Genomic DNA, 27733 nt, shown 5'->3' with positions numbered 1-27733 from the left:
TACTGTTTGGATCACCACCAACAAAGCCCTAAAGAGAATGAGCTGAGAAATCTCATATCTCTGATCAGGGACTGACGAGTTTTAGGTTTTCCCCACAAACTCAGGAATAAACAAGAACATGAGATTTCCAACCCTCAAAACGCTGGCTAAGATAAAGGCCTTGCAACTCCCTAATATGCCTCATTGAGGCTAGGGTTACCAAGAAGACAGTTCTTAAAAGGGACAACTTAATCCAAGGCCTCCCCCAAAGGATCATACAGCACCTAAGTTAGGGCACAAAGGACAATTGTCACATCCCTACTGCTCAAAGTTCTTCATGAACAAAGATAACTACACCAAGCAAAGAGATCTAAGCACTTTAGTTTCAAGACCTAGCTTAAGACATGGTGATAGCCTGCCACCATAAAGACTAACAGGAGCTTGTCTCAATGAAGATAGACAAGGGAGTCTGCAATCCGCTGAACAGAAGCTCCAACTGGAGAAAGACCTCTTTTATGATACCAATCACAGACGATAGCCCACTTCCCTGGTACGCATTAAACAAGGATCTATGGAGTTACCAAGACATCTGCCCAGTACTGTAAAAAAAAAACTCTCTCTTACAGGAACTGACAGATAACCTACACTTGTAGCTGGAAGGTTCGTACCACCTGATGATACCTCTGAATGTGTGGCTGACAAAGGAGAGTGGGCCATGGGGGAAATCTCTCTGGGCACTTTGACCAAGAGAGCCAGGAGATTAGGAAACCACTCACCATGGGGCCAACAAGGATAACAGGTCATTCTGAACCCTAGTGGGATGAACACCTGGTTAATCATACAGTGAATCACACTCAAGAGGGGGGAAGGTATAAATGTCCAGATTGTCCTAGGGGTGTTAGATGGCATCTCCCACGGCCACCCAGGAATCTGGCACTTGGGAGAAGAACAATGGGGGCTTCATGTTTAGCCACGTGGCAAACAGGTTGACCTCTAGTGTTCCCCAAGGCCTGAAGCTTTCTGTCATAAGAGAGGATACTGACTGCTCCATCCCCATTACCTGACAATGGTGGCCGAATTGGTCTGCTTGAATTTCTTCCTGCCTAGAATGCATCTGGTTGATGGCTCAACGGTATGGTGAAGCCCCCATTAGTTCATGCATCTACATTGCCAACTGACAGAGGTGAAGGGAGACCATCCCCGATACTTTTTGATGTATGCCAGTATGGTTATGTTGTTGCTCATAAGCATTATGAAGCAACCCATTACACACTCTGGAATGCTTGCAGTAATAGCAACAACACACACATTTCCAAAACAATGATATGCAGGTGAGGTTCATCCTCTGTCCAAACACCTTAAGCATACATGCCAGCAGGTCTGTATCCCAGCCCTATTTCTATGCATCAAAAAGCAGAAGCATTCCAGGGGTGGAGAGTTTGAGAGAACTCCTCCAAGGAGGTTCCTGAATTTCCCACACTCAAGGGCATGAGCTGAGAGGGTTAGGATTGTAAAAAGTTGACTGATATAACAAGCAAATGCAGGTGTAGTCACGTGTGCAGGACAGAACAAACTAAGATAGATTCAGCAGTGTCAAAGGAGAGTATTTCCTATACACATTGCTACAAACACTTTTTAGGATTCTCCTTATATTCTAAACCTCCTCCACTGCTCACAGGGAGGATCAGGACTGCAGGTACTACCCCTAATGGTGGGAGAACATCAGTGGGAACCCACAGACACAGAAAACAGGAAATGCCCACAAACTCGCTTCCTTCCCACTTTCACTGTTCATTTTTCTCAGGTACATCCATTGCCAAAAAAAAATGACTCACACATACAAGAAAAGATAAAGAAGTTTCAATTTGGCAGTTAGCAGGAGTGTATCAAGATGTCCTCCCTCAATGACAATAAAAGAAAAAATCAGGCAAGCAGGGGTTTTCCCTAAGTCATCCACCTGCCACCATTTAACTACATTGTTACAATGTTTCAGCAACAAATTCCAGCGTGTGTTAAGGAATACTCCTACATAGAAGGCAATGCTTTGTATTCCTGTAGGAACAATAACCATTTGTGTTTCCAGTTGAGTGAATATACTCCTCATGAGTACTGTATACGTATTACTCATGAATTTCTAATAAAATATAATACAACTAAATAAGCAACTCGAGTAAAATTTCATATAGATACAATTCAGTGTACTGTACTTAACTACACATACTTTATAAATGACAATAAACTGTACCAATACACTCAATTACAAGAGTACCCAACCACATGCAGACACATAAAGGAATAAATACTGTACAAAAGTAACAAGTATACAATACAGAGTGCACCACATTACCATTTTATTCCCCAAACTGTAACATATGTGAGTGTAATCCAAAGAAAACAGCATCAAATTCTTAAAAACAATCACAACTTGTGATTAAAATATCGTCACCAGTCATTTTACATACAACCTACATACAGTTGTATTCTCCTTTTAGATCTCTTATAAAAATCTTAAGGAGGACCAATAGAAATGTTCTTACTCTATTTGTTCATATAAACCCGTTCATATAGGATATGGACCAATTGGGAGTTGTTCTCATGCAATTTGTTTATAATGTTTTGTTGGATACCTTATATACACTAAATTTTACACCCGGTTTAATATTGCTAAATGTAACTTCGCTCAAAAACACCAGGAAATTATTTGTATTCTTGAGTTAAAAATCTATAAATTTATATGAGGTTATATTTCTTCTGTAGCGAAGAATACAATGGCATCAGTGTAAATGGAAGAAGCATTAAGGTCAGATTCTACTGGTGAATTTTGTCAGTTTCCAGTAAAATTAATGGTTAGTATCATAAAGCAAAATCTGCCAAACTAAGCAGTGCAATACTTCCTTATCTTGCACACATACATTACAATAACGGAGATTTAAAATACTGTACTGTACACTTGTAATGTGATATGTGTAAAGTGGGCAAACTTTCAAAAAATTATAATTATTAATACAAAAAAAGGCACAAAAAATTATAAATATTAATACATTTCCAATGTATATACAGTGAATGTTATCATGTGTGCTGACTCATACTCCTGAGTTAGAAGATACAAAAATGAGACAAAACAGTTATACAAAACAGGAAAGCCTTCTTTTTGGGGGTTAAGAGAGCACCTAAGATGGAACATGAGATTTTGGGTCAAAGGCCAAACATTCAGACCCAAGATTCTATTCTGTGCTCTCAATCAGATGAATAATTTAGGAGAGGAGTAGTAGAAATCTATAAAAGACCAATTTTTAAAAACATCAAAACATAAGTATTAAAAATTGCAGTAGGTAATTAACATTGTTTTAATCATTAAAAATTATGATGCTCTTTGATAAAGAGAACACCTCTTCCCTTCAGAATTTAATTAGGACAGCACCAAAATGTGCTGTACTGAAAATCAGTGTCCACACTGAGCATACTCTGGTGCAGTCTCCCTTTAAAACTAAGGAGTACCTGATTTACAACCAGAACACAGGTCAAGTGGCAGAAAGTTTTAGTGGTTCCAGTTTCTCACTACTTAAATTTACTGCATTCTACATTAAGATTTTGTTGCCTCCAGATTAGAGTACCCATCCCCTCTCAGGAAACATGGTAACACTTTGTGCAAAAAATCCACTACTTTCAAAAGACAATAACACTTCTACAAGGATGTTAGAGCAACACAATCATGAGGAAAGCCACAACACTTAATGAATATTCAGTCTCAAATATCACTTCCTACCCCCTTTTTAACTTTATTAGCCAGAAAATTGTAATGTAAAATAAAAAGCCTAATACTTGTACTGTACATGCAAAGAACCAATTTATGGTCAACTCACAGTTAACATAAATAAGTACAGTACCAAAATACTGTCAGTGACATACCAATACTGAGAAAACTTCACAACACTCTTATCAACAATCACTCTACATACTCATACATTTATGCCAGTGGCATAAAATGCACAAAACATGTTGGCTGCATGACAGTAAATTACTAAAAGAAGTAAATGATAACTGATGCCTACAATACGGTCTGATGCTCGTGAAGTCATGGCTGCTATAATCAATAATGTCCTCCTAGTTCACCAGTAAGGTATGCAATTATCTTGTCTTGAACATTTCCAGATCCTTTTCTTATTCCTGTTAGGAATGGATGATTTAACGGTACTTGTGAAATGGGTCAATCAGTCTAGTTGATCAGCAAGTGTGTCACAGACAATTATTTTGCTTCATGTCCATGTGCAGTAATTTAAAAAGTTATAAGAATCAGATTTATTTAACCTAATACAAGTATTTGCCAACTGGTAATGATACAATTTTCTGAAATTAAAACCTCATCAGATAGCACAGCCATGTACTGTGCAAACAAGAAAAATTTGCATTATCATAATTATTAATTCATCATTATCACTGTCTCCAATGCTAAGAAACACTAAGGGCCTAGCATATAAAATTCTTCAGTCATGTCTTTCCTGTCCTTTCACTCCTGTCCTTTCACTTCCACATTGCCTCCCATATCAATTTTCATCCAAGTAAGTCTGGGTCTTCCAAATCTTGTGGTAACCTCAGGATCCCTGTTGACACTATCACATACACAAGAAAGACAACTGGCAGAATCTCACAAGGGCCCTTTGCATCACTTGGTACTGGAGGCAATGATAAGGCTAAATTAATAATTATAGTAATGCAAATTTATTTCTTGTTTGTACATGATTTGAGTATCTGATGAGGCTTTAATATCAGAAAATTATATAACTACCAGTTAGCAAATATGTTAAAGGAATCTGATTCTTCTAACTTTTTAAATCCTGTGGACAAAAACAAAACATGACACATTTGTTGATCAACTAGACTAACAGGCCATGTCAAAAGTACTGTTATACCATCCATTCCTATCACTTACTATTCTCCTAAGAGTTATACTCGGCTACATATGGAACTTACATAATTTCTGCTATGGTAACAGTTGTAAATCTGTCCTGCCATCAGACTCCTAATGTTCTTCTAAAGGCTTTATTCTCAACAGTCAAAACCTTTCAGATATAATTTCATTGTCATACCACAAGTTAAGTCCATAAAGCAATACAGATCATACTAGACTATTAATGCCAGAAAAACATCAGTACTTAATTACTTAATTAATCACTAGACTAATAAATTTATTATTCTAACTTTCACCCTTCTATTTGATTTACAAATCTTATTGAGCTTACCCATTCCCTGATTTACCTGTTTAATTTTTCATTAAATTCCAGCTCAGAATATCCCTGATCCCAATTCAGTATTTGAGACTCACCCTTCCAAGTTATAGGTCTGTGGATAATGTCAAATGCCTTTTCATAATCAACAGAAGCCTTCAGAAGGGGATTTTTAAATTCCATCCAATGCTTTTTTCTTTTCACCCATTAATAGCCCTGTGGGCTACCCCAGCACCAATGCCACTCCTTGAATATGTGGCTGTAACAGCATCTTCCTACTATTTTTTCCAATATTCTCTCTCATATCCTCTCGTGCTTCATTTAAAATCACTATCTAGACTTTAGTTTAATCAAATTAATCAGTCATATTTTGAGATTTACTGGTTTATACTGAATGACTTTTTATTAAATGGGAGGTGAAAACTGGATCAAGGTAAAGTTTATTCAGTGGACCAATTAGGTTCAAGAGACAAAATGGAACACATGAAAAGTAAATGCAGAAAGAGATGCAGCTGGGACTGTAAAGATGCTGCAAGGAACCCTCAGTACAATCTACAATGTGCCATGCAAGGCACATAAAAGTGGTAACCATAGGGGTGGACATTTAGGAGGTGCATTAATATGTACATACAATAAAACATACAAACAATGATAATAATGATTCTCACATTGTTCCTGAAAACATTCATTTTTATGGGCCCTGAAACAGATGTTGCTTGCTTCATGACACATGACTTAAATGAAACTGTGAAAAAATAATTAAATAAAACAAGCCTGCAATAAAAACAGAGGAGAGTAAACTTTACCTGTGGCAGAAAATTTCTTTGTGCATGCCCTGATTTGAACAAAAACCTCAGTTTAATTCACATCATGTCTGCAAGTACAAGATTCCTACTCTGAGTATGGATGAAGCCACTCAACCACCCATTCATACCATTAAACCAAGTCTAAGCTGTGATGTTGACTCACAACACAGTGTCATGTATGTGCCATATACTGTACGGACATAAGCCTCCACAACCATTCACAACTTTAGGTCATTAATATTTTGCTTTCTCTCTCTGTTTTAACATTCAATAATACATTCAGAAAACGATGATCTTGGGAACACCAACAAACATTGCCTCATTTCAAATTAGTAGCCATGTGTCAAATCTCGACAAGTTGGTAAGTATTAAGCAGCTAACAGGAATTGTGCAAAAACTAAAGGAAACAAAAATAAGGAGCTGAAATTAAATGTTTTTAAAAGAAAAATCTATCTTAAGAGACTTATTTGGCAATTCATATTATTAGCAACAAAAGCAAATCAAGCAGCCTTAGCAATGCACTGAAATACAGGTTTAAGGCACACCAATGTGCTTTTCACAAATCTATCTTTATCCGAGCTGCTGTCAGGTAATGGATCTTTAAGTGGTTCAACCAGAGGTTTAGTCGAAGGGCTTGTGTCTTCCAGTCCATTAACCTCAGCAATATTTTGCTTGGGGGAGCTGGTAAGCTGTAAAACAAATTTATGAACCGTAAGTAAAAGGCATCATGATGATAAAACCCTAGTTTTAGGTGAAAACTGCATCACTTCTACATTGCTGACACTGAAAAAAAATAAAATAAAAAAATCATAAGTGTAGCAACAGAAATTTTAGTGATTGCCTTCAGTACTCTTTCATTCCTGTAAGACAATAAATACACTACTTACTACTTTTATTTTTTCATAAAGCTACAGACTCTAACATTATACATCCTTTGTACACTAACTGCAATTGCCATATTTCAGCAAATCACAACCAAAATCTTAGATTCTTTCATCTTTTAAAGCTCATACTGTACAGAAACACTAGTAAAAGAACTGTTTATGTCTATAATAAAATAACTAAAAGTGATAGTATATGACACTGTTACTCCTGAGTCTTATGTCTATAATAAAATAACTAAAAGTGATAGTATATGACACTGTTACTCCTGAGTCAGTTAAGTTCATGCTGTAAAAACAAAGTAGATTTCATAGTTCACACAAGCAAATGTCAAAACATTATTTGCCATCTATTTTATATCTACTTCCTCTTTGCCCAAAGTGCTCTTCCTACCCTCAAACATTTATTCTTGAATGTGATGCTCTGTTGATGTGCTGTGAAATTGTAAGCATTCTAAACACCAACTGATTCTTGTATATTACAATATTATTATTTAGTAGTTTGACCAGACACTGAGTTAAAATGTTGAAATCTCAATGGACAGGCTTACTGGACTTGTATTTAATAACAGAAATTAAATTTTATCTGATAACTTACAGTTCTTTAAAAACTCAACATTGACTTTGGCTGAAGCTCAGTCCTTCACATGAGGTACATACCTGTAATTGAGCTGCATTCTCTGCACACAGGGATTGAGTCGTGGGTTATTCACAATGTATCTGCAGGTCATATGAGTGTGACCATTTCACAGACAAGATAAAATGATATGAGTGGGGCACTCTTTTTGGTTTGAAAAAAGCCATAATTCAACTACGGATTTCATATGCTTTTATTTGCCATTATCATGTTTATTATTCCATAGGTCTGCCATTTTTTTTTAAATATTATGTTTTACAAATGTTAAATATTCACTGACTGGGATGGCTACTTTTGGTCTGGTTACAGTAGTTCAGCTTTGGCTGCTCTATCAGTATCCTCATTTTCTTTTATGCCCATAGAGACAGGGAACCAACATACTTCAACATTTACACCAACTTTTCATAACATGTGCAATGTAAAATTAATCTATACTGAACAAGAGAAATTTTAGATAAAAAGTTCCAAAGGGCTTCAACAGTACTTCTAGTCATTGAAAATAAATTTCTGTGATGGCATAATTTTAATAATTTAGTGCTGAATTTTTTGTTCAAAGTCCTTTTCTGAAAACAAAACATTGTTTAGTAAAGAGAACCGATTTGTTTAATTACATGAAAAACAAACCTGTTTGAGATTTTGAGCCATAAACAGCAGTGTGGACCACCATGTCTTACATGTTCTGTTATATGGTACAGTGCATTCAGGAGTACAGTTTATGCATATTTTCTGGGTAAATGATAAAGATGCTACAAGTTTGACATTATGGGTAGACCAAGGATATACTATAGTACGTACTTGTTCTGGAAGAAATATGATATTCATATACTGTATATTGGTTCATTAAATGATTTGAACAAACTGAGAAGAATAGTGGAAGGTCGTTTAAGAAACTGTTCAAATAACATTTTAGTTAAAGAATCCCTTGTCTTTATATTTATTGCACTTTGCATAGTTAATAGTGATGTATCTGGAGATGATTTAAAGGTACCCGTGCAGATCCTTAACACTCATTATAAATAGACTAAATTTTTTAGTGTCCAATCAATGCTGATCCATATACTGTACTTAGCGCCTGTCGTTTAGTACTAATAATAAAGTAGCTTTACATAGTAACTGTAATGTTGATTTATTAGCTTCCAAGGATGTACAAGATAGTTGTAGAATAGAATAGAATATAGAATTTAGGCCAAAAGCCAAGTGCTGGGACATGTGAGGTCATTCAGCGCTGAAACAGAAATTGAGTGTAAAAAGGTTTGAAAGGTTTAACAGGAGGAAAACCTCACAGTTGCACTATGAATCAATTGTTAGGAGAGGGTAGAAAGTTAGATGGAAGAGAGAGAATATGAATGAAGGTACAGTAAAAAGGAATGAAAGGGGTTGCAGCTAGGGGCTGAAGGGACGCTGTAAAAAACCTTAAGTAATTCCTGCAGTGCACTGCTTTTGAAGTTGCAAGATGAGCTTTTCAGTCCATGTACATCAGACCCAGCACTGATGGTAAGATTTGAATGAATTCTTTTGCCTCACTTTGACCATGTCAGCTTCTTGAGATTTCACAGGTAAGGTGGATTACTCTTCATTCTAACTCTCCTTCACATTCTGTGAGTAAACTTAATTATCTTCAGCCATGTGTTTATGTTGTCAACAAATAGTCAATCTTGACAGAAGCAGAGAAAATGAAGAGGGGAGAAAAGGTGAATAAGCTTAGCAAATTTAATTCAGAACTACTATTTATGACCAAATTACGATTAGCAGGTAATCTCTAAAGACCCCACACAAAGACAAGGGGGGTAGAATTTTTTTTTGGCGGGGAGAGATCCTTTGTATAGTTCATATCTTTATAGGTATGTGGGCCAGCCCATGAGATAAAAATTTTTACTCATCTGAAGGAAAATACTTTTACTCTGGTCTGGTTAGAGTGCAGTTCCTATTGTGTAGTAACAATAAAAGCTCTCTATGTCAAGTTTAATACTTAACTGTTTCACCTATATTTAAAGTTTAACAGGAATTATGTGAATGGTGTCTTAAAAATTAGTGTGTGTCGAGGGTGGACGTGTTGGAGGTTTCTCTCGGTTTTTTTACCAAAACAGAAGGGTTTTTCACCCTTAGTGCTTAAACCTCTCAAAGTAGGCAATGTGTTAACAGTCTCTTTATAATACCCCAGCATGTAAGCTGGACTGTGTTGCGTAATTTTAGATATATTAATCTACATTCTGCTCCAACCAGTGCCTTCAAAATCTTTCAAGTTACAACTTCTCGAGGCCTACCAACCCTGAGAAACGGGTAAAAAGTGCAGTTTATGTGTTAGTGCTTGGCCCTCCCTTTACCACAAAAATGTCATCCAACCAACCTCCGACCGTCGCGCCAGTGACCCTGGCACCTATCGATACCTGTGCCTCACAGACAGGTTCCATACTCAAGAATAATTGTCTTTACTTTATACACTACCAATCGAACAGTTTCGACGTCGAGCCTGTTTTACAATCTGTCAGTGCAGCCTTCTCTGATGAGGAAATTAACCGTGCATATACAGAATGCAAAGACCTGATACCAGATTCCACTCTCTGGGAGCAATCTACAAAAAGTTTATCCTCTCCCAATAAAATATCATATATATTACCAAGCGGTTAAGGGCCTGCTCGGTGGAAATTTGCCCTGTTGACCTTTATACTCCACCACCAAAGGGGCCTGCTGACCTAAGCCTGCCTGCAGTGTACCATATGGCAGCAAATGCCTCCCAAACAGCAAAGTTTCTCTCGGAAAAAATTGAGGAGTCATTTGACAGTCTTAAAACTGTGGAAACAAATACAGGCAGTCCTCACTTATTGGCGGCATCGGTTAACGGCATTCTGGTGTTATGATGCTTGGCTAACGATCTCGTTAACCAAATTTTCAGCACCCATAAGCAGTTCATCAGTGTCGGTAAGTGGTTTATCGGCATCGCTAAGCGGTTTATTGGCACTGATAACCGGTTAATGGCGCCAATAAGCGATTACTGGTGCTTACAATGTCGTAAATGCCATTTATTCCCATGATTATCAGCAATTTTCAGTTATTGGTGATTTTCGGTTATCAGCGCTTGGCCAGGAACAGAACCCCTGCCGTTAACCAGGGACTACCTAATCTTTCACTGATCTTGGATGCAATCAAAGGAGTGCAGGAACCATTCAACAGACTTACAGCAAGCCACCAGACTCCTTTGAAGGAGGCATCTATTATTTCCTCGCCTGCCAACAACACGAGAGAAATGGGGGTGCGATGTGAGGATGAGGTGACCATACCCTTACCCTCCCGAGTAAAAAATGCCCTCTCTCCCACAGATGAAGCAACCGCATCACCTGTAAACCTATCGCAGGGGATAGATGGACTCCCAACCTCCTCTCCCTCCCCAGTGCCTCCAGTGGAAGATAGATCCTCAGTCAAGATCACCAGCCATCATGAGTCTTCCGACCCTATCTCTCCCGCCAACCCTCCGTACTGGATGATGATGAGAATGATCATGAGGGGATTGGCAGCTGGTAGACTCAAACCAGTAGAAAGAAGAAAAGGGCCTCTCAATTGCCTACTGAACCAAAGCCCAACGATTGTGAATCACCTCATCCAAAACCTGAGAAAAGATGTCACATTATTATTCACAACTTGCTGTCATCAGAGAAGCTAAGACACCATAGTAGAGAGAGTCAAGTTTCTCACAGGCTCTGACCCTCTTATCCTCTAAGAACTCCCATGCAAAATTAAACAAAGTGGCTTACAGGATTACCTGCCTATTTCAACACCTCTATGTTCTTAAAGGCAATTATTTCGGTTCTAATATAAAATTCTCAAGATATAACCTAATCCAGGACCCCCCACCAGGGGAACTTGCTGACACCACATGCAGGGGATTAGCCGCAGGCTCACCTTCTACTGCAAGTGCCAGCCAACCTCCCAAGGTGAGTGACTGCCCACCCCTACTAGCCAACCCCCCACCCAGCCAAATGATCAACTCATTCAACTCCCATCTTCAGGAGTTGCTATGGATGCATTAGATATAATCTCTGGGAATATTTTTGGCCTCAAGCAGAACATTCCTCTCCTAAACATGTTCCGCAAAAACTTCAAAGGCATCATTGCATTACAAGAAATGCTGCTATGGCCACATGACTTTATCATCTGCAATTCAGTGCATGAAGACTTCAGTGCTTTCTCAACCTCATCGATGCAAGTTACAGATCACATCGTAGCCGGTCGCCTGAAAGGGCGTCTTTATTTCCTGTGGCACAAATCGTTAGACAATATGGTGAATGTGATGACCTATAGGAGTAATAGACTGCTGGTGCTTCAAGTGGCAGTAGTGTACTCTAAGATCCTAAAATCAATATTTATATGAACTGGGAAAATAACAATAATTTTGATCAATACTGCTTGATCCTTGGTGAGTTACACAGCATTATTCACGATTCTACTGCTGATTATAATATATCTGTATAATCAGGGACCTTAATTCTCACCCCACAAAACAATTTTATAACAAACTACTCACTTCTGTGAAAATCACACTCTTCAAATTAGCGATGCTCCTCCCTCCCTCCTCCTATACCTATGTGCAAAATAGAACTGACACAATTACAACCTCCTGGCTGGACCGCTGCGTCACGTCTCCACAACATCATGATTCTGTGACCTGCAACACTTGCTACGATCTTGCAACTGGCTACGATGACATTACCTTACAGGTGTCATTCAGTAACCCATCCCTCCCTACCGTGAACCCCCTAACTGATCGCCCACCTGCCATTAACTGAGATTTTAAAAACCAGCAGAAAACCAGATACTTTAGGGTGACCACAGAAAACAGGTTGCGGTCAATAGTTCAACTGGCATACGCCTTACCTTGCACTAACACAAAATGTAGAAATGACCACCACATGAGAGATCTGAAAGAATTCTATTCGAACATAATTTCCACTATGCTTGCCTCTGGCAGGGCTATCTTTAGATTTCGTTAAGGCAACTCTCGTAATATACCTAGCTGGAATGACTTGATTAAAGCTCTGTTTGCACAATCACGAGAAATGTTTTTACTGAGGAGTTAAAATGGTAGCCTGAGGGAAGGACACTTTGCATTGTTAATGAGACAGGCGAGAGCGCAGTTCAAACTTGCTCTTAAGCACTGCAGAATAAATAAAAAGTAACTAAGAACTGATGCAGTGCCTAGAAAATTAGAATCCGGCAATTACCCTTGCCTTTGGAAAGACATTCAATCCCTAAATCCCAAAACTAAAAAGCTACATAGAGTAGGAGGTGTGGGTGATGAGGCTATCGCAAGAATGTGGGGCGATTGCTTCAGCACTATCCTGAATTGCATAAACGATCAAGACTCCCAAAGGGATGCTGATAACCTCCTTACTGATAACATTCAATTTCATTTCGCTGATTGTATTACACCAGGTAACATCAGCATGCCATAAACAACCTACCTTACATTTTGCTAGCTGCTCTATTCAGTGCATGCACAATTCACCAGTTTCTTCCAGACTCCCTGCTCTTAGTTCACTTAATACCATTAATCAAAAACAAGCTAAAGGATGCAGCTGACACTGGAAATTATCACCCAATTGCAATTACAGTACTACAATTGCATCTAAGATACTTAAGTTGGTTCTTCTAGTGAGACTTCTCGTCTTTTTAAACACTACTGACAACCAGTTCGGCTTTAAAGCATACCACTCGACTGACACCTGTATCTACATCCTGAAAGAATTGCTGAACTATTACCTATCATCAGCCTCTCCTGTTTTCCTATGTTTAGTAGATGTGAGAAAAGTATTTGACAGAGTAAACTACCTGAAGCTCTTCCTGAAGCTGCAAAAAAGAGACACAACTCTATATTTAATTGGCATTTTATATTGCTGGTTCTCCACACAGCAATTTTGTGTCAAATGGGGTAAGGTATTGCTGTACACCTTAGGCTCCCTAAACGGGCTAAGGGAAGGTAGCATTCTCTCTCTCTCTCTCTCGCTCTCCATACCTATTTAATACCCTGAATGTCAAACTAAACTCACTCTCAATCGGATGCACTATCAACAAAACAACAATATACAACCTCTGTCACACCAACGATATGGTTTTGATTTCCCGATCAGTGCAAGGTCTCCAGCAACTCATCAACACTTGCAACGGATATGCAGACGAATTTGATATTCTGTACAACGAAACCAAAATCCAGTGCATGTCGCTGTTTCCGAGATCGCTTAAGCATATTGAAGAAACACAAATTTTCCTCGGAAATCATCGGCTGGAATTCATCCATGAATTTTCGTATTTGGGCCACATTATCACGGATGACCTAAAAGATACGGCAGACATAGAACAGAGGCATCATAAGCTATGTACAACTGGCAACATGACTGCAAGGAGGTTTGCCTTTTGTCACCAAGAAACTGCTGCTCTTCTGCTCGTACTGATACAGTATACACTGTATATGGGTGTTCCCTTTGGACGAACTATACCCGAGAGACTGTAAGACGTATCACTGCTGTTCACAATGACATTCTGAGACGCCTCACAAACACTCCTCGCTACCACTCTGACATGCAGATGTTCATAGAAAACTGCCTGGATAATTTAAAAATCACTGTTAGGTGAACAATGTCCAGTCTGATCACCTGACTGAGAAACAGCAGCAATTTACTAATACAAAGCATCCTAAGCAGTGAGGCATGAAGATGATCTAAATTGTGGGAAAGGAGGGATAATTAGTTAGTTAGTTATAAATGATTTGTTTAACCAGACCTCTGAACTCTTTTAGGGATCTTCTCGGGCTGGGAAAGGAGGGAGGGATAATGAGGCGTCTGTTCCTTAAATGACTTGATCTCTATTTTTGCAATAATGAAGTGTCATCTGCAGAATCTGTCATCTGCAGAATCTGTCATTATTATTATTATTATTATTATTATTATTATTATTATTATTATTATTATTATTATTATTATCATTATATTTCTGTTTATTGTTGTTATTATTTTCTTATTTTTTTTACTGAGATCATTATCATTACAGTTTTGCTATTTTCAATTTTTGTATTTAGCCTCCTTCTGGACCTGACTTCTGTAACCACTTAAGGTCCCTAGCTGGAAATTAATTGTATGCAACCTGTTTTTTAATTATCATTTTTAATGTTTTTTTTACTACTACATACAGTATTCTCAATATTATTGTTGTCATTACCATTACTATGAATACTGTTTTTTATACCTCCTCAGCAACTGTGTGGATATTGCCAAATTATCGTTTTTTATCATGTTACCTCATGTATACAGACTGTATGTTTTGTCTCTACTTTGTATATTCCATGTACTATATGGCCTTGTACTGAAATAAAATTTATTAATATCATTATTATTGTCGTCTATGACCTACTATTTTATCAAAGAACAAAGAACCTTGTTTACAACACAAAATCTTAAGAATCTAAACTGTACATCTCACTACTTATCCTACATAAGTAAATCTGCCAACCCTTCTCATGTCTGCAACAACATCAATCACTGGAATCCAAAAGATCCCGAGTATCAAAGTGAAGGATTCATAGAAATATAGGTTAGATAAGAAGAACCTGCCATTAGAGTAACATTCAGTCTCCCCCTTATTTATGCCCATATTAAAACTGGGCTATCCAGGCTTCACCTCCTTTCCAAAGCTGCAGAGTTTTAGTCTTATCAGATTGCTGTTGCTAGTGTGAACTGTCTCACTACGGCAAGCAGTATGTTGAGCAATTTTAATCTGCTGATGCTTCCATCATCATACATTTACCAAACTTTACTTAAGGTTTTAAAAAAGAAAACTGGCATACATATTGGCCAAGGTTTTCTTTTCTACTGTAGTACAAAATGAAACTTGCCATATGTAATAAAAAAAAGGGCCATGTTTCCCAATTTGAGATTTTACATGTAAACCCATAAAGTTCGTATTGCCAAAAGGAAAAATCATATGAGAGGAAATTGTCTAAAGTCAGTTTTATAGGTACTATTTCCCAGCTAATAACTGTACATCTTGATCAGAAGTATAAAGTATTCCAAACACTGATCCAACAGTGTTCTAGTCAGTATACTAGCATACAATACCAGCTCAAAATCTATTGAGGAAAGCATGTAAGTTGCATTAACTTCTTCCATCTAATTAATACTAGGTATCTTGCAAAGCCAACTACACAACCATGAAATATTAAAACAGCCAACTTGACAATGAGCAAAGTTACTAGCAAATTTTATAAAATGGCCAGGGTATCATCATAACCAATCATTCATAGGATAGACATCCAAATGGTATCTGCACTCTGTAAAGCATCTATCTAGCATTGCAACTCAGTTGAGAAACAGCACTGATGAATTATATTTTGAATGTGAAGGCAAACATATGGGTTTAAGTGTCTGCTTATTAACATCATATGCATGCTCGTTCTAATTCATGTCAGTATAATCTAACAGCTATGCTCATTACTAGTATTTCTTTCCTTTTGCATGTTTCCTATTCATAATATCCACAACTGTCAGTCAGTTTTTGTTAAGGAACTTGCTAGCGCTCTAATTGACCATACAATAATTACAATACATGGCAACGTTACGACCATACAATAATTACAATACATGGCAAAGTTACTATACTGTACCTTCACAGATGTTCCATTTGTCAATAAAGTCCCTTAAAAAGCACTTTTATACTGTTACAGTACATAAATATAAATCTAGATGATCAGACTCACCTTATCTAAATTGTTGTAAAAATCAACAGCTCCTGCACACAGAAATCTTCCAAGAAGTGTGGCATGTGTGGTGAAAATGGTGGCAACATCAACGTTACGAACCCTCAACATGATAAGACCAACACCTGCTAGCCACTCATGGAAATGAGCAGCAATTCGAGGTTTACAATCATTGAAATCAAGTGCTTGCGACTGAAACTGAAAAAATTAAAAGGAGTGAAAGCCGATACTGTACTGTATCAGATCAATCATGAGATCAAAATATTTCTGAACCCTTTACTTTCATCTGATGTGCTCTTTTTAAAGGTGCGATGCACAGACTTTTAGCAAATATAACCCTCCTAAAATTATTCTGCTATCTTTTAAATTTTAGTCCATAATTTATTGTTTTAATCCCTTAATATTCAATTAGGTATTAGTTCTTTTAAGACCTACTTTAATGTCAGTAAATTTTAAAAATAACTAAACCAAAATCAGCTAGATTAACATACACTATAGCTGCCAACTTTCACACAAGCATACGAAAAACATTTAAAAAGACTGCAACTCTTGAAAATTCAAGACAAGTTTTCCCCTTACAGATAGGTTGTATGAAATTTACACAGAATTTCAACAACAACCCTTACTCAAATGTTCCCATTAGACACTGATCTAATATAAATAAAAGCTATACAATATTCACCACTTTTAACTAAAACTGCTTTGCTTTTTGCATCTTTGTGCAGGTATTTTTATAAAAAAAATTACATCTAAATTCACATATAGCATATTGTATCAGGATTCTATAAAGTATTCATTGCAATATTATATTATGAATCAAGAGCTTACATGACACCAATCTCTAAGGCCCCCATCCACACAGTTTACTGTTATGTTTTTTACTATTCCATTTCCATACTGATACAGAAATTATATAGAACATAAGAGCACACCCCAAAAAACTATTAACAAATGTTCTGAAGATATATGAATTTAAAAAGTCTACTTTTCATGAACAAGAAATAAAATAAATAAGTAATGAGTAACTTACCACTTCAATGAATTTTGCTACCATGAAACCAAAAAGAACGGCATCATTACATTCAATATCATGATGTGGAATACCTATTTTACAAGTATCGTAAAATTCGGTTTTGTACGTAAAGAGTTTATCAGATGCGGAACCAATATCAAAAAGAATAATCTGGGGGTTTCCATCGACCAGCCACCGACCAGTATGTACCTGTGAAATAATAAAAGGGATAATAAAAAAGGGAAAAATACAAATATTCTGTATTTTACAGTACAGTGTCTTTTAAGGTATCAAAGCCTTGCCATGCCTTTCCAATGTGCCTCTATTACAAGTGTAATGTTCTTCACTTCTAAGTGTTAAATTCCTTTATTTACTCTCTGCTTAGAAAGGCTTTGAACAAGAAAGTCCAAATTGCATATTCAAGAAAAATTAGTTTTAGAGCAAGTGGACTGATGCTACATATTTGGGTTATTCAGAAATTATGAAAAATAAAATTAATGGTACTTTACACAATTTTCTAAATATATGTCATTCAACAGGATGCCCACCAGTTCCTCAAGCTAGTTTCTAATCCATCCCATGGGAACAACAGATTAAAACTGCAATTGATTTGTTTGAAAATAATTTTAAATGAAATTTATTCATACACTAAAGTACTTCTTTCAAAACAATTTAAGGAGTACCACCGATTCTGAACATTTAAATAGTATCAATAAAAGCACTTCACAAACTTACTTGAATAATATCATACAACTGACTCTGGCATATAGCCCGCCATTCCATTTCATCTGAGAGCTCAACCCCATTTAAAAAAAATTACTTGATTTCACAACAATGGATCTTCTGTCACCAAGATGTTGTTTGGCTGTCACATATCTTACTGCTTCCATATGTTGCATCCCATGATTTCAAGAGCATTTATTTACCTAACCAAGCAAGTCTCTGAAAATTCTACAACTTTCAAATGCTATTTAATCTTCAAGCTTCTTAAGTTATAAATATTTCTCCGGAACCCTTGCTTTAAACAATGTGAAGTATTATATTTTTCCCAATGCTTTTGCTTTTAAATGCAAGATTACTGCTATTCCCTTTTCAAAATCAGATATAAACTAAAATTTCAACAAGTCACAAGTACATACACTGACCAAATCCACTCTACTTTATTTATAGCCTTCTAGTTTCCTAGGATCTACTCACCCTCCATCCCAAAGATCTGATTTCATTAACAGCAGCTGTAAGTGGAGAGTCATCTGGAAATTCCCCAAGTTCAACCTCTGTCCTGACACTGGTTTCCTTGTAGGGTCCCAAAAGAACATACTGTTCTCCAAGTTCTTCCACAGATGCACTGCATTTGCTACGGATCACTTGGTAGATACCACCCACTGTTAAGCAAAAATAAGATTACCGTACAGTATTGTTCTCACGTGTAAATTCAGTGCATAACAAGCAAAAAGAATTCCCATTGTTATTTAAACTAAAAGAGAATATATTAAGAAAATGCCATGCTTTCTTGAATTCTCAAGAAAGGCAAACAAAATGAAAAACACTATTTCTATATACAGTACTGTTCATTCAAAACAGAATCAAATTAACCTGTAAAACCATATTTCTTAATGCTTTGTGTCTTTAATTTCATTATGAAGCAAAAATGGTGTAATTTTTACTATTTCCTGGGTTATTTCTTATGTTGCCTGAGCTGATATTTTTATAGAATTCTTGAATATGCAGGAGAAAAGAAAGAGATCTTCATGATGCAAAAATGGGTGGGATCTATAAAAATGTGCAAATGTTTAAGGAAGTGACCAGAGGATCAAAAAGATACAGGGAATTCAAATGATCACAGGTAACTAAGGTAACAGTGCAATGAACTAATGTAGTTGCATGTAACACTAAGTATTATAAGAGAATATCACTGCTCACATCACATACTGTATAGAGTTTTGAGAGAGACAGTAAGGCAAGTAAAAAGAAATAATAACGAAGACCGATGCAAGTTTGAACATGACAACTAGATGAAATCTTCATCATCATCATTAACATTTTAACATCAAAATTTTCCTTTATGGGGTTAGCTGTGAAATTAGTTCTTCCCCTCTTTTGTCTCAAGCACTTTTTTGCCTAAATTTTCATTTGGTTTAGGCTTCATTTATGCTACAGTTCTTACCCTTGTTTTTCCAGCCCTCCTACTGGTACTTTGTCCTACTACTTTCATATCAACAAATTTTCTGACTAATTATTCCTTGCCTAATCTTGTCACATGTCCAATCTCAATCCTTGAAACCTTAAGACTGTTTTCCACCTGCGGACACAATATCTATCAATAAACTCAGTTGTCATATGGTCTTCCCAGTGCACTGAATCTTCCTATTATGCTGTCAATCCTTTTCAAAACCACCTTCATTTTCTTTTCCAGTGCCCATGATTTAAAACATTTGTAAGAGAATTCTGAGATTAAACAAACTGAAACAGCTACACGTAGCATATTTGGCATACAAGGACCCAAAAAACGTTTATGATAAAAGTTACAGTTTGTGTAGTATATTTATACAAGGAATAAGATGTGTTAAAAGAGTGACAAATATATAAAATATGACACCGAGCTGTAAATAAAAGTTATAACAGAAAATACGTGGATAAAAGTGCTGTGAGGTAGCTTACCTAATGAGAGAAAATGGAGGACATGTGTTGGTGGCTGTGTGTATAAGGTCCTGCAAGGGAAGATGAAACTGAGAATGTAACAAAGTGTGGGCTAGAAGATCTAGATGTGTTTAGAATCCAGGGGCCTCTGATATCCAGTAATCTCAAATGCGTGTAGCCTACAACATAGGATACAAGTGAGTGGCACTGTATGGTATGAAAGTCAGAGCTGTTGGGCCGTGTGTGTATGTGTGTGTGTGTGTACAAAGAAGAGATAAAAAGGCCTTAACAACCACTACACTTACATAAACACACATCTACCACTGAAACTATGACATCTGTTGCAGCCCACCTAGTGAAACAACTTCAGCACAAAAATCAAAATACAGTACTCGATATCACCTAATACTAGACATAGGAGGTTTTTCATTCACTTTAGTGTAACATGTGAAACATCTTCCAAGCCACTGATGTTGATGACCAGAGTTTAGGAGTTTATAACAGTGCTTTGACAGCCTATAAGTACTGCTGTTTGTGTATGTATGTAGTAATCTGGTGATTTATCTTTATTCTCTGAAATACTTCTAGACTGTTTCCATATTTTTGTTTGCATATTTTCTGGGTTATTAAGTTCCTCTCTTTTCCAGACACAATAATTGCAACCGTCTGAAATGAGTTACAACTTATTCCCGGTACGGCTGAATTAATACTGAAATGAGTTACAACTTATTCCCGATACAGCTGAATTAATAACGATCTTACAAAGACCTAATGAATGACATGTCATTCCTTAGATCTTGGCCCTTCCAATAAGTCTCTCTCTCTCTCTCTCTCTCTCTCTCTCTCTCTCTCTCTCTCTCTCTCTCTCTCTCTCTCTCTCTGACAAACGAAAGAAAACTGAAAATGTCTTCATTGTGCCCACAAAGAACTTATCACCTGCGGGGAGTCACCCAACGAAAACGAAAGGCGTCATCATCACTCGGTTCTGTTCAACCATTCTTGAGATACACTTCTATTATACATACATACATACATACATACATACATACATACATACATACATACATACAAACACTAATCAAAACATATCCTGTAATTACGTTGCTGCTGGGAATAATGACTATACTAATGAGAAAGCGCTATTATCAACTATCAATTAAGAAAGATATAAGAAAGTGTGCGACTGATAACAGCCCAAGGTTCATTTCTCTCCTGCTCTAGAGCACTTTTGCTGTCAATTATTGAGACCTATCAAGGTCAAGGTCACAGAGAACAGAAAAATTACTAAGTGCTCACACTGCCTCTGCATTTCATGGGACTTCATGACCTAGCAACATCAAAGACACTCTGAACGTGATAACAACTACTGATAAAGAGATAAATAATATACTTCCCACTCCATCGATATGATTTAAAGTCCGCAACAAAAAAAACTCGGCCCACCATGCATCGGTTTCATTCCATTTTGTCACAGAATTTTTAGCAAAATCCAACACTGTACATCATAGTGAATGACTTCACTATTATATAGCAACCAATTCACTCGTAAAACAAAACCTCGTTAATTTATGAGAATTCCTGTCTCACCTCAAAGATTATCTCAGTGCAAATAACCTGGTACGAAATAAATTCGGCTAAAGAGGAATGATGAAAATAACCCATCCTCATAACTCAACACAACTCTCATCACGGGATTTGTTCCAAGAATCACAATCATAAACTAAAATAAAAAAAAGAAGATACGCAAGGAAAAGCAATTAGTTTTTTTTTTATTCTAACATTAACTTGACTTCTTTCCCTTTACGTCGGGTTATTTACACCCAGCCTTTGTATTGATGTCATTTACTTATTTACATACAACCACCTTTGACACTGAAACACTCAGCAGGATATAAAAAGGCATTTCAGTCTCAACCACATGAACATATGAGCTTATTTTATCTCACATTTATATGCTTAAGACTAAAACGCCTTTTTATATCCTCTGTTTGTCAAAGGCTTTATAAATACATGAAGAACATCGATACGAATCCTGGTTATAAATAACCTGACTTAAAGGGAAAGCTTCATATACGAATTGAATCATTTTCGCCTAAACTTTCCTTTCGTTATTGTATTAAAATGAAATCCCAATGAGACTGCTCTTCAGTAGTCATACCCAAGCAAGAACAATGTCAAGAATTTGAAAATGAAATCGTCTAGCAGCAAAAACGCTTCACGGAAGGGAAGGAGAATGAACACACAGATAGAAAAGATAGAAAGGCGGTCTCGGGAAAGTGAGAAGCCCACTCCCTCCTCAAGCACAGGCGACTTTTAGGCCTAAAGAAGGGACTCCTGTCCTTCGAGCAGACAGAAGGATAAAAATAGGACAGGGTCTGAATTCCAACGCTATTTATGGCATTCGCTGGCCATATGTGTCAAGGTGGTTTGAAAAATAAGATGAGATGGTTGTTATCCTTAAATAAGGTTCGGATGCCATTTAAAACTGTTACTTGATAATGGATCCTCTCGCTCCCTACCACCCCAACCTGTCAAAAGGGAGGTCAAAAACTAACAGCCGTCACGTAACGGTGTTGGGTACAGGCACCGTGAAGTCTATTCCTGTTCTATGGGACAGGGAACTAGGACAGCATTACCACAAATGCTGTCACGAAATGGCGTGCAGGATTTAAATTTGATTTAAGTTTGTTTTCATGACAATGATATACATACCTATATAGCTCGTTATCGTGGCCAAACAGGTGGAAAGTTTTAATCAGAAAAAAGTTCATAAGACAAGATAATCATCGAGGGAGAGAAAATTCCATCCACGATCACCTGTGGCAGAACTACAGTATACATAAAAATTATCTACCTCCATCGGGAGAGGAATACTGAACATTTCGATAAATGCATGCAAACATGTTTGAGATAGCTTTCAAAAATTGCGTGTTAAATAATATTGACCCTTAAAGTGGCAGATTCTCATAAAAATATAAAAAGAATAAAAAATTTGAAGGGCATTATACATAACTTTCATGCTTTTCATTTCCTGAGACATCATTCTCGAGCCTTTAAATTAAACATAGAGGCAAATGCTCTGAAAAAGTCCATGGAAACAACAACAATAATAATCATAATCATCATCATCAAATTTTCCGAAACTTTCGGGAAATTACAAGTCAATGCAAACTATGCCTAGATGCTTACAATCACAAAAAGCCCTTTGTTATGACTTCGTCTGAAATCCCATTTTCTTGCCATTAACGACACCCACCAGAGGCCGACCATTAAAATCACAGACCCCAGCTGGCGGTCTGCTCTTTAGAAGGCGTCTGGGGCGTAGTAGTTTTAAGGACCTTCCATCCCTCGGAGAAGAGCCGTGAGATATGAATCTTATCAGAGAATTGTCACTGTTTATTTGGGATGCGTTAGTTCCAGGTATAAAGTAGAATGAAGGAGCTTGTCTTTTGTCTTCTCAGGGAGGCGTAGACGACAAATGGTAACAATAACATTCAATTTTTATTTTTCTCGATTTCCCTAAGGATGAAACGGTCGACATTTGGTGTATGGAAATAACTCCTTCATTTTTTTTTTACTAACAAAGCGTACGTCTGTGAAACTTACACGAAGCCTTTAGGCAACGAACCCGAAATTTTAAGACTATGGGAAAATTGTAGACAGACCAACGTCTTTTGACCATAAAAAATTCATATTTTTCCTGACCACTTACTCGCACCATTCTATATATTATTTGAAATTCCCAGTTTCTCTTTGGATCAGATATCCTTGATGACTGGCTGGCAGTCATAATGAACATCTACAACTAAGTTAACTTTATTAGTTACGTCCTTAGAGAAGAGGTGCCGAGCGAAACCCACAAAGTAGAAAGGCAGCATTTTGAAGATATCAAAAGAATTCCTACTACGGATTCGAGTTTGCTAAGTCCTTTTCAACTACCAAATCGAACCGTGGCTGACAATACAGGAAAAAAAACGACAGGTACGAGGACTTAAACATTCAAAACATATTCATACATATTCATTTTCTCAGAAATAAACCACAAACTGTTGCACAAACCTTTTCCCAACCCCAACCCCCCCAAAGTAAATAGAACAAAATAAAATTAGAGCGTTTTCGACATAAGACATCGACGTTTGCATAAATCGAACCCTAAAAATTCTTTGTTACTGTAATGCTTCATCACCAATGAATCAAGATTTAAAACTTGGCAGAAAATAATGCACACATCCTTTTTTTTACCGAGAAGAGAAGCATTGCTCTACGCAAAGGACTATTCCAAGCATCCCTTTTCGTGACTCTACCTTCCCTGACGACCCGTCAGGAGAGGCCTTCCCTCTCTTCGACTTGATGGAAGCAGTATGATGCACCCGAGGCCGGTATTTACAAAGCTGGTGAGCCGTGCCAAAGAGGTCTCCGCAGCTACTGTACGCCACCGCCAATCTTGGAACGAAAGATTTGCATCTGTTTTGCTCAGCCTTGAAATGCCGAGGGTCTTTTAAGCTTTTTATTTTTTCTTCATTTAAGGGCTTGTGTACGTCTGTGCCACAAAAGGTACGATCCACCATGGCGCTTCGGATTTTCATTAGCGTGTTAGAATTCTTTCATTTGGGAACGAAATTTTGGTTCACCTAAGTATCGCTATTTTTATCTTTTTATGTTGAGAAAAATACACTGATACATGGCACATAATAGTTACAGCTAAAAGTTTAGTCACGAGAGTAGGGGCCATTAGCTTAGAAATAAGGGTGAAAAAATACTGTACTCGGGTAGATACCTGACAAGGCACACCTGCTATTTCCGGGAATATTTCGGAAACATTTAAGTTTTTGTCATTTATACGATTATTCTGCCTGCTAAGCCCACTAAATTAAACTACATTTCGCACCCAAACTCTCAAAACGTTGATAAATTACAATGAATCTCTAGTGTTTTTTCAGTCACGCGAGTAAGATGTCAGCTTGAAAATTGTCTGAGACAAACTAGTAAAGTAGTACACGAAAAAACAATTGCTCGGGAATATTTAAGTTCTTTATTTTATCACCTGTACAGTTCATCTACTTGCAAATACTACTAAATTAAACCAAATTTCACACACAAAACCTCCATAAACAATAACTGAGTTTGACACTAAAAGAAGGCTGTAGTGTTTCTGAACTAGAAATATTACACAAGTCTTATTAAATCAGCTGGATGGCTTCATGTATACGTCCAAAACGCAGACACAAAAATGAATTTTCCTCACATTTTTTGCAGCGAAAGAACGAAAACTCCAACAGGGGGCTGTGGAGGAAATGCTATGAAAGAGGGGTGATCCCTTCCCGCATTTCAACATCGGGACAAAACGACGGGAACGAGGACATAGTCAGACCGGCTACAAAGGGCATATCCTCTTTAAGTTTGGACTCGGACGAGTCTCGCCAACTTTTGTTCTCTTAGCAAGAGTCACGAAAGGACATTAGTGGTCGTCAGTGTTCGTATTCTGCATTAATTAGGACAAAGAGCGAAAATCGGAACAAAATCAACGACAGATGATTGTAAAGAGTAACACAGCTTGCAGTTTCTCCAACTGTTATTGCTGCTCCCGCTAGCATGTGGATCTTACAGATTTCAACAGCAGACACCTTGATGTCTTCTTCAACTCAGAAACGTTTTTATTTGCAGTTCCCTGTATGCTTCAAAAACAGTGAAAATTCTCTCTCTCTCTCTCTCTCTCTCTCTCTCTCTCTCTCTCTCTCTCTTGTGTGTGTGTGCGTGTGTGTTCTTAAGCGATCGTCTACAATATATATTCTAAATGTATATACAAAAAAGAAACAGCAGTATATATCTAAGTAAATGCGAATGGGCATGTGATTTTGTGAGAGAGAGAGAGAGAGAGAGAGAGAGAGAGAGAGAGAGAGAGAGAGAGAGAGAGAGAGAGAGCGCACCATAACAGAACGATGACAAAACATGACTTGGCTGAAGGAGACTCCCAAAGTCACCCCGTTCAGGAGCAGTGCCAAAGTCAAAAGTCACGTGACATCCCGAGCTGCCTGGGCACGAGTTCGAATTTCTCCATATTTTAGAGAGGTTGCATAATGGCCAAGGTGCGAAGATATGTGCCAAGACAACGCATATCATATTTGTTTCCCGCAAAATGGTATGTGAAGAGCGTACATAATCTACTTGAATCATTTGTAATGTTATTTTTGCCAACACAAAGATGACCCTACGAAGCTTTGCTTTTGATTAAGGAATGGATTATAGAGTTTAAGCTAAAGACCAAGCACTGGGACCTATGAGGTCATTCAGCACTCGAAAGGAATTGAGAGTAGGTTTAAAAGGTGTAACGGGAGGAAAACCTCGCAATTGCACTATGGAATATTTGTCAGGAGAGGGTGCATAGCATGATGGAAGAATGATAATATGGATGGAGGTAAATTAAGAGGAAAGAAAGGAGTTGTAGCTGGGGGTCGAAGGGACGCTGCAAAGAACCTTTAGTAATGCCTACAGTGCACCCCGTGAGGTGCAATGACGACACTACTCCCCTACGGAGACTTTTGAATAAGGAAGTGAATGTCGAGGATGTAGGAAACGAGAGGCTGAGTGAAGATAAGCAACATACAATCACTTAAATTATGTTCGCTGCATATTTCTATGCCAGCGCATGTCTTACAGCATACTGTAAAAATACACACTAAAAAATTAGGGCAAAAGCATATGATACTTTTTACAAACATATAATGACTGCGCACTTACATAAATCCAAGGGTATATTCGGATTTGCTAAAAAGAATTATATCAAAGCCCTTCTTTTGTCGCTTATGGCACAGAGACAAGTAAGGTCACGAATGATGCCTACTGATTGTAAACTGATAACATTTTTCGCTTTAAAATGCATCAAACTTGCAAGATACTTCTTGACATAGAAAGTCAGTAATACATTCCACTTAAAATCCCGTATTATTTGTTGGCTACACAAGCGATCAAGGGATATAGGAGTAGTTTTTGATAGGCAAAAATTAAAAACTAAAACAAAGACTGGGATTTTAAAAGCACACAAACTGACATCATCGTCGCCTTCAACGCCAAGCGGCACAAGGGTCCCCTGTGAAATTCTTCCACTAATGTTTTAGAACAGAACAGAAAACAGAATTTAGGCCAAAGACCAAGCACTGGGACCTATGAGGTAATTCAGCGCTGAAGCGGAAACTGACGGCAAAAATACTTGAAAGGTTTAACAGACGGAAAATCTCGCTGTTGCACAATGAATCAATTGTTACGGGAGGGTGGAAAGTAAGACGGAAGAAAGAAAATATGAACGGAGGTACAATAAAATGAATAAAAGGGGTCGCAGCAATGGGCCGAAGGCACGCTGCAAAGAACCTTAAGTGGCGCCTGCAGTGCACCGCATGAGGTCCACTGTCGGCACGTGCTACCCGCCTACAGAGGTCACTCATGTTTTACCCGCGCCATCACTGCCATGAATATACACTCACCCCCACCCCTGCACCCTCCCGTCTCAACACCTCCCAGCCAAGTAGGTCTGGGTCTTCTAACTCTTCAGGTGCCCACAGGAACCCAGCTGACACTACACGGGAGCGTTCGTATAGCAATATAGATTGTATCAGACTCATTCACAATTTTACCTTCGCAAGCAATTTATCTGATTTCTAAATTGAATTCAGCCAACCCTACATTCCAACTCAAGATTATATTATATATTATATTATATTATATCATATTATATATTATATGTATTTACATATAATATACACAATCCACACCAATAGAACACTTACACGCCGAAACCAAGATTCTCACCATCAGGCAACAC

At 37.5% G+C, this 27733-nt stretch overlaps 1 protein-coding gene across 4 annotated transcripts in view; it reads right to left on the bottom strand.

Annotated features, from left to right (window-relative positions):
• GlyS (glycogen [starch] synthase) overlaps nucleotides 1-27733 on the bottom strand; it is a 119302-nt gene that overhangs the window by 63231 nt on the left and 28338 nt on the right. For 2 of the 4 annotated variants that reach the window (XM_067108733.1, XM_067108734.1), the window contains exons 2-5: nucleotides 18478-18662; nucleotides 17299-17490; nucleotides 16269-16466; nucleotides 6556-6699 (exon numbers count right to left, since the gene is read on the bottom strand). In XM_067108733.1, the coding sequence (XP_066964834.1) occupies nucleotides 6556-6699; nucleotides 16269-16466; nucleotides 17299-17490; nucleotides 18478-18662 (719 nt within the window). The remainder of the gene's footprint in view (nucleotides 1-6555; nucleotides 6700-16268; nucleotides 16467-17298; nucleotides 17491-18477; nucleotides 18663-27733) is intronic. The other 2 variants (XM_067108735.1, XM_067108736.1) reach the window with 1 other exon arrangement.

The sequence above is a fragment of the Macrobrachium rosenbergii genome, chromosome 9 (assembly GCF_040412425.1).
Source record: "Macrobrachium rosenbergii isolate ZJJX-2024 chromosome 9, ASM4041242v1, whole genome shotgun sequence".
NCBI classification, from domain to species: Eukaryota; Metazoa; Arthropoda; class Malacostraca; order Decapoda; family Palaemonidae; genus Macrobrachium; species Macrobrachium rosenbergii.
Note: the sequence above shows the minus strand (reverse complement) of the source record. Positions and strands in the feature narration are given on the sequence as shown.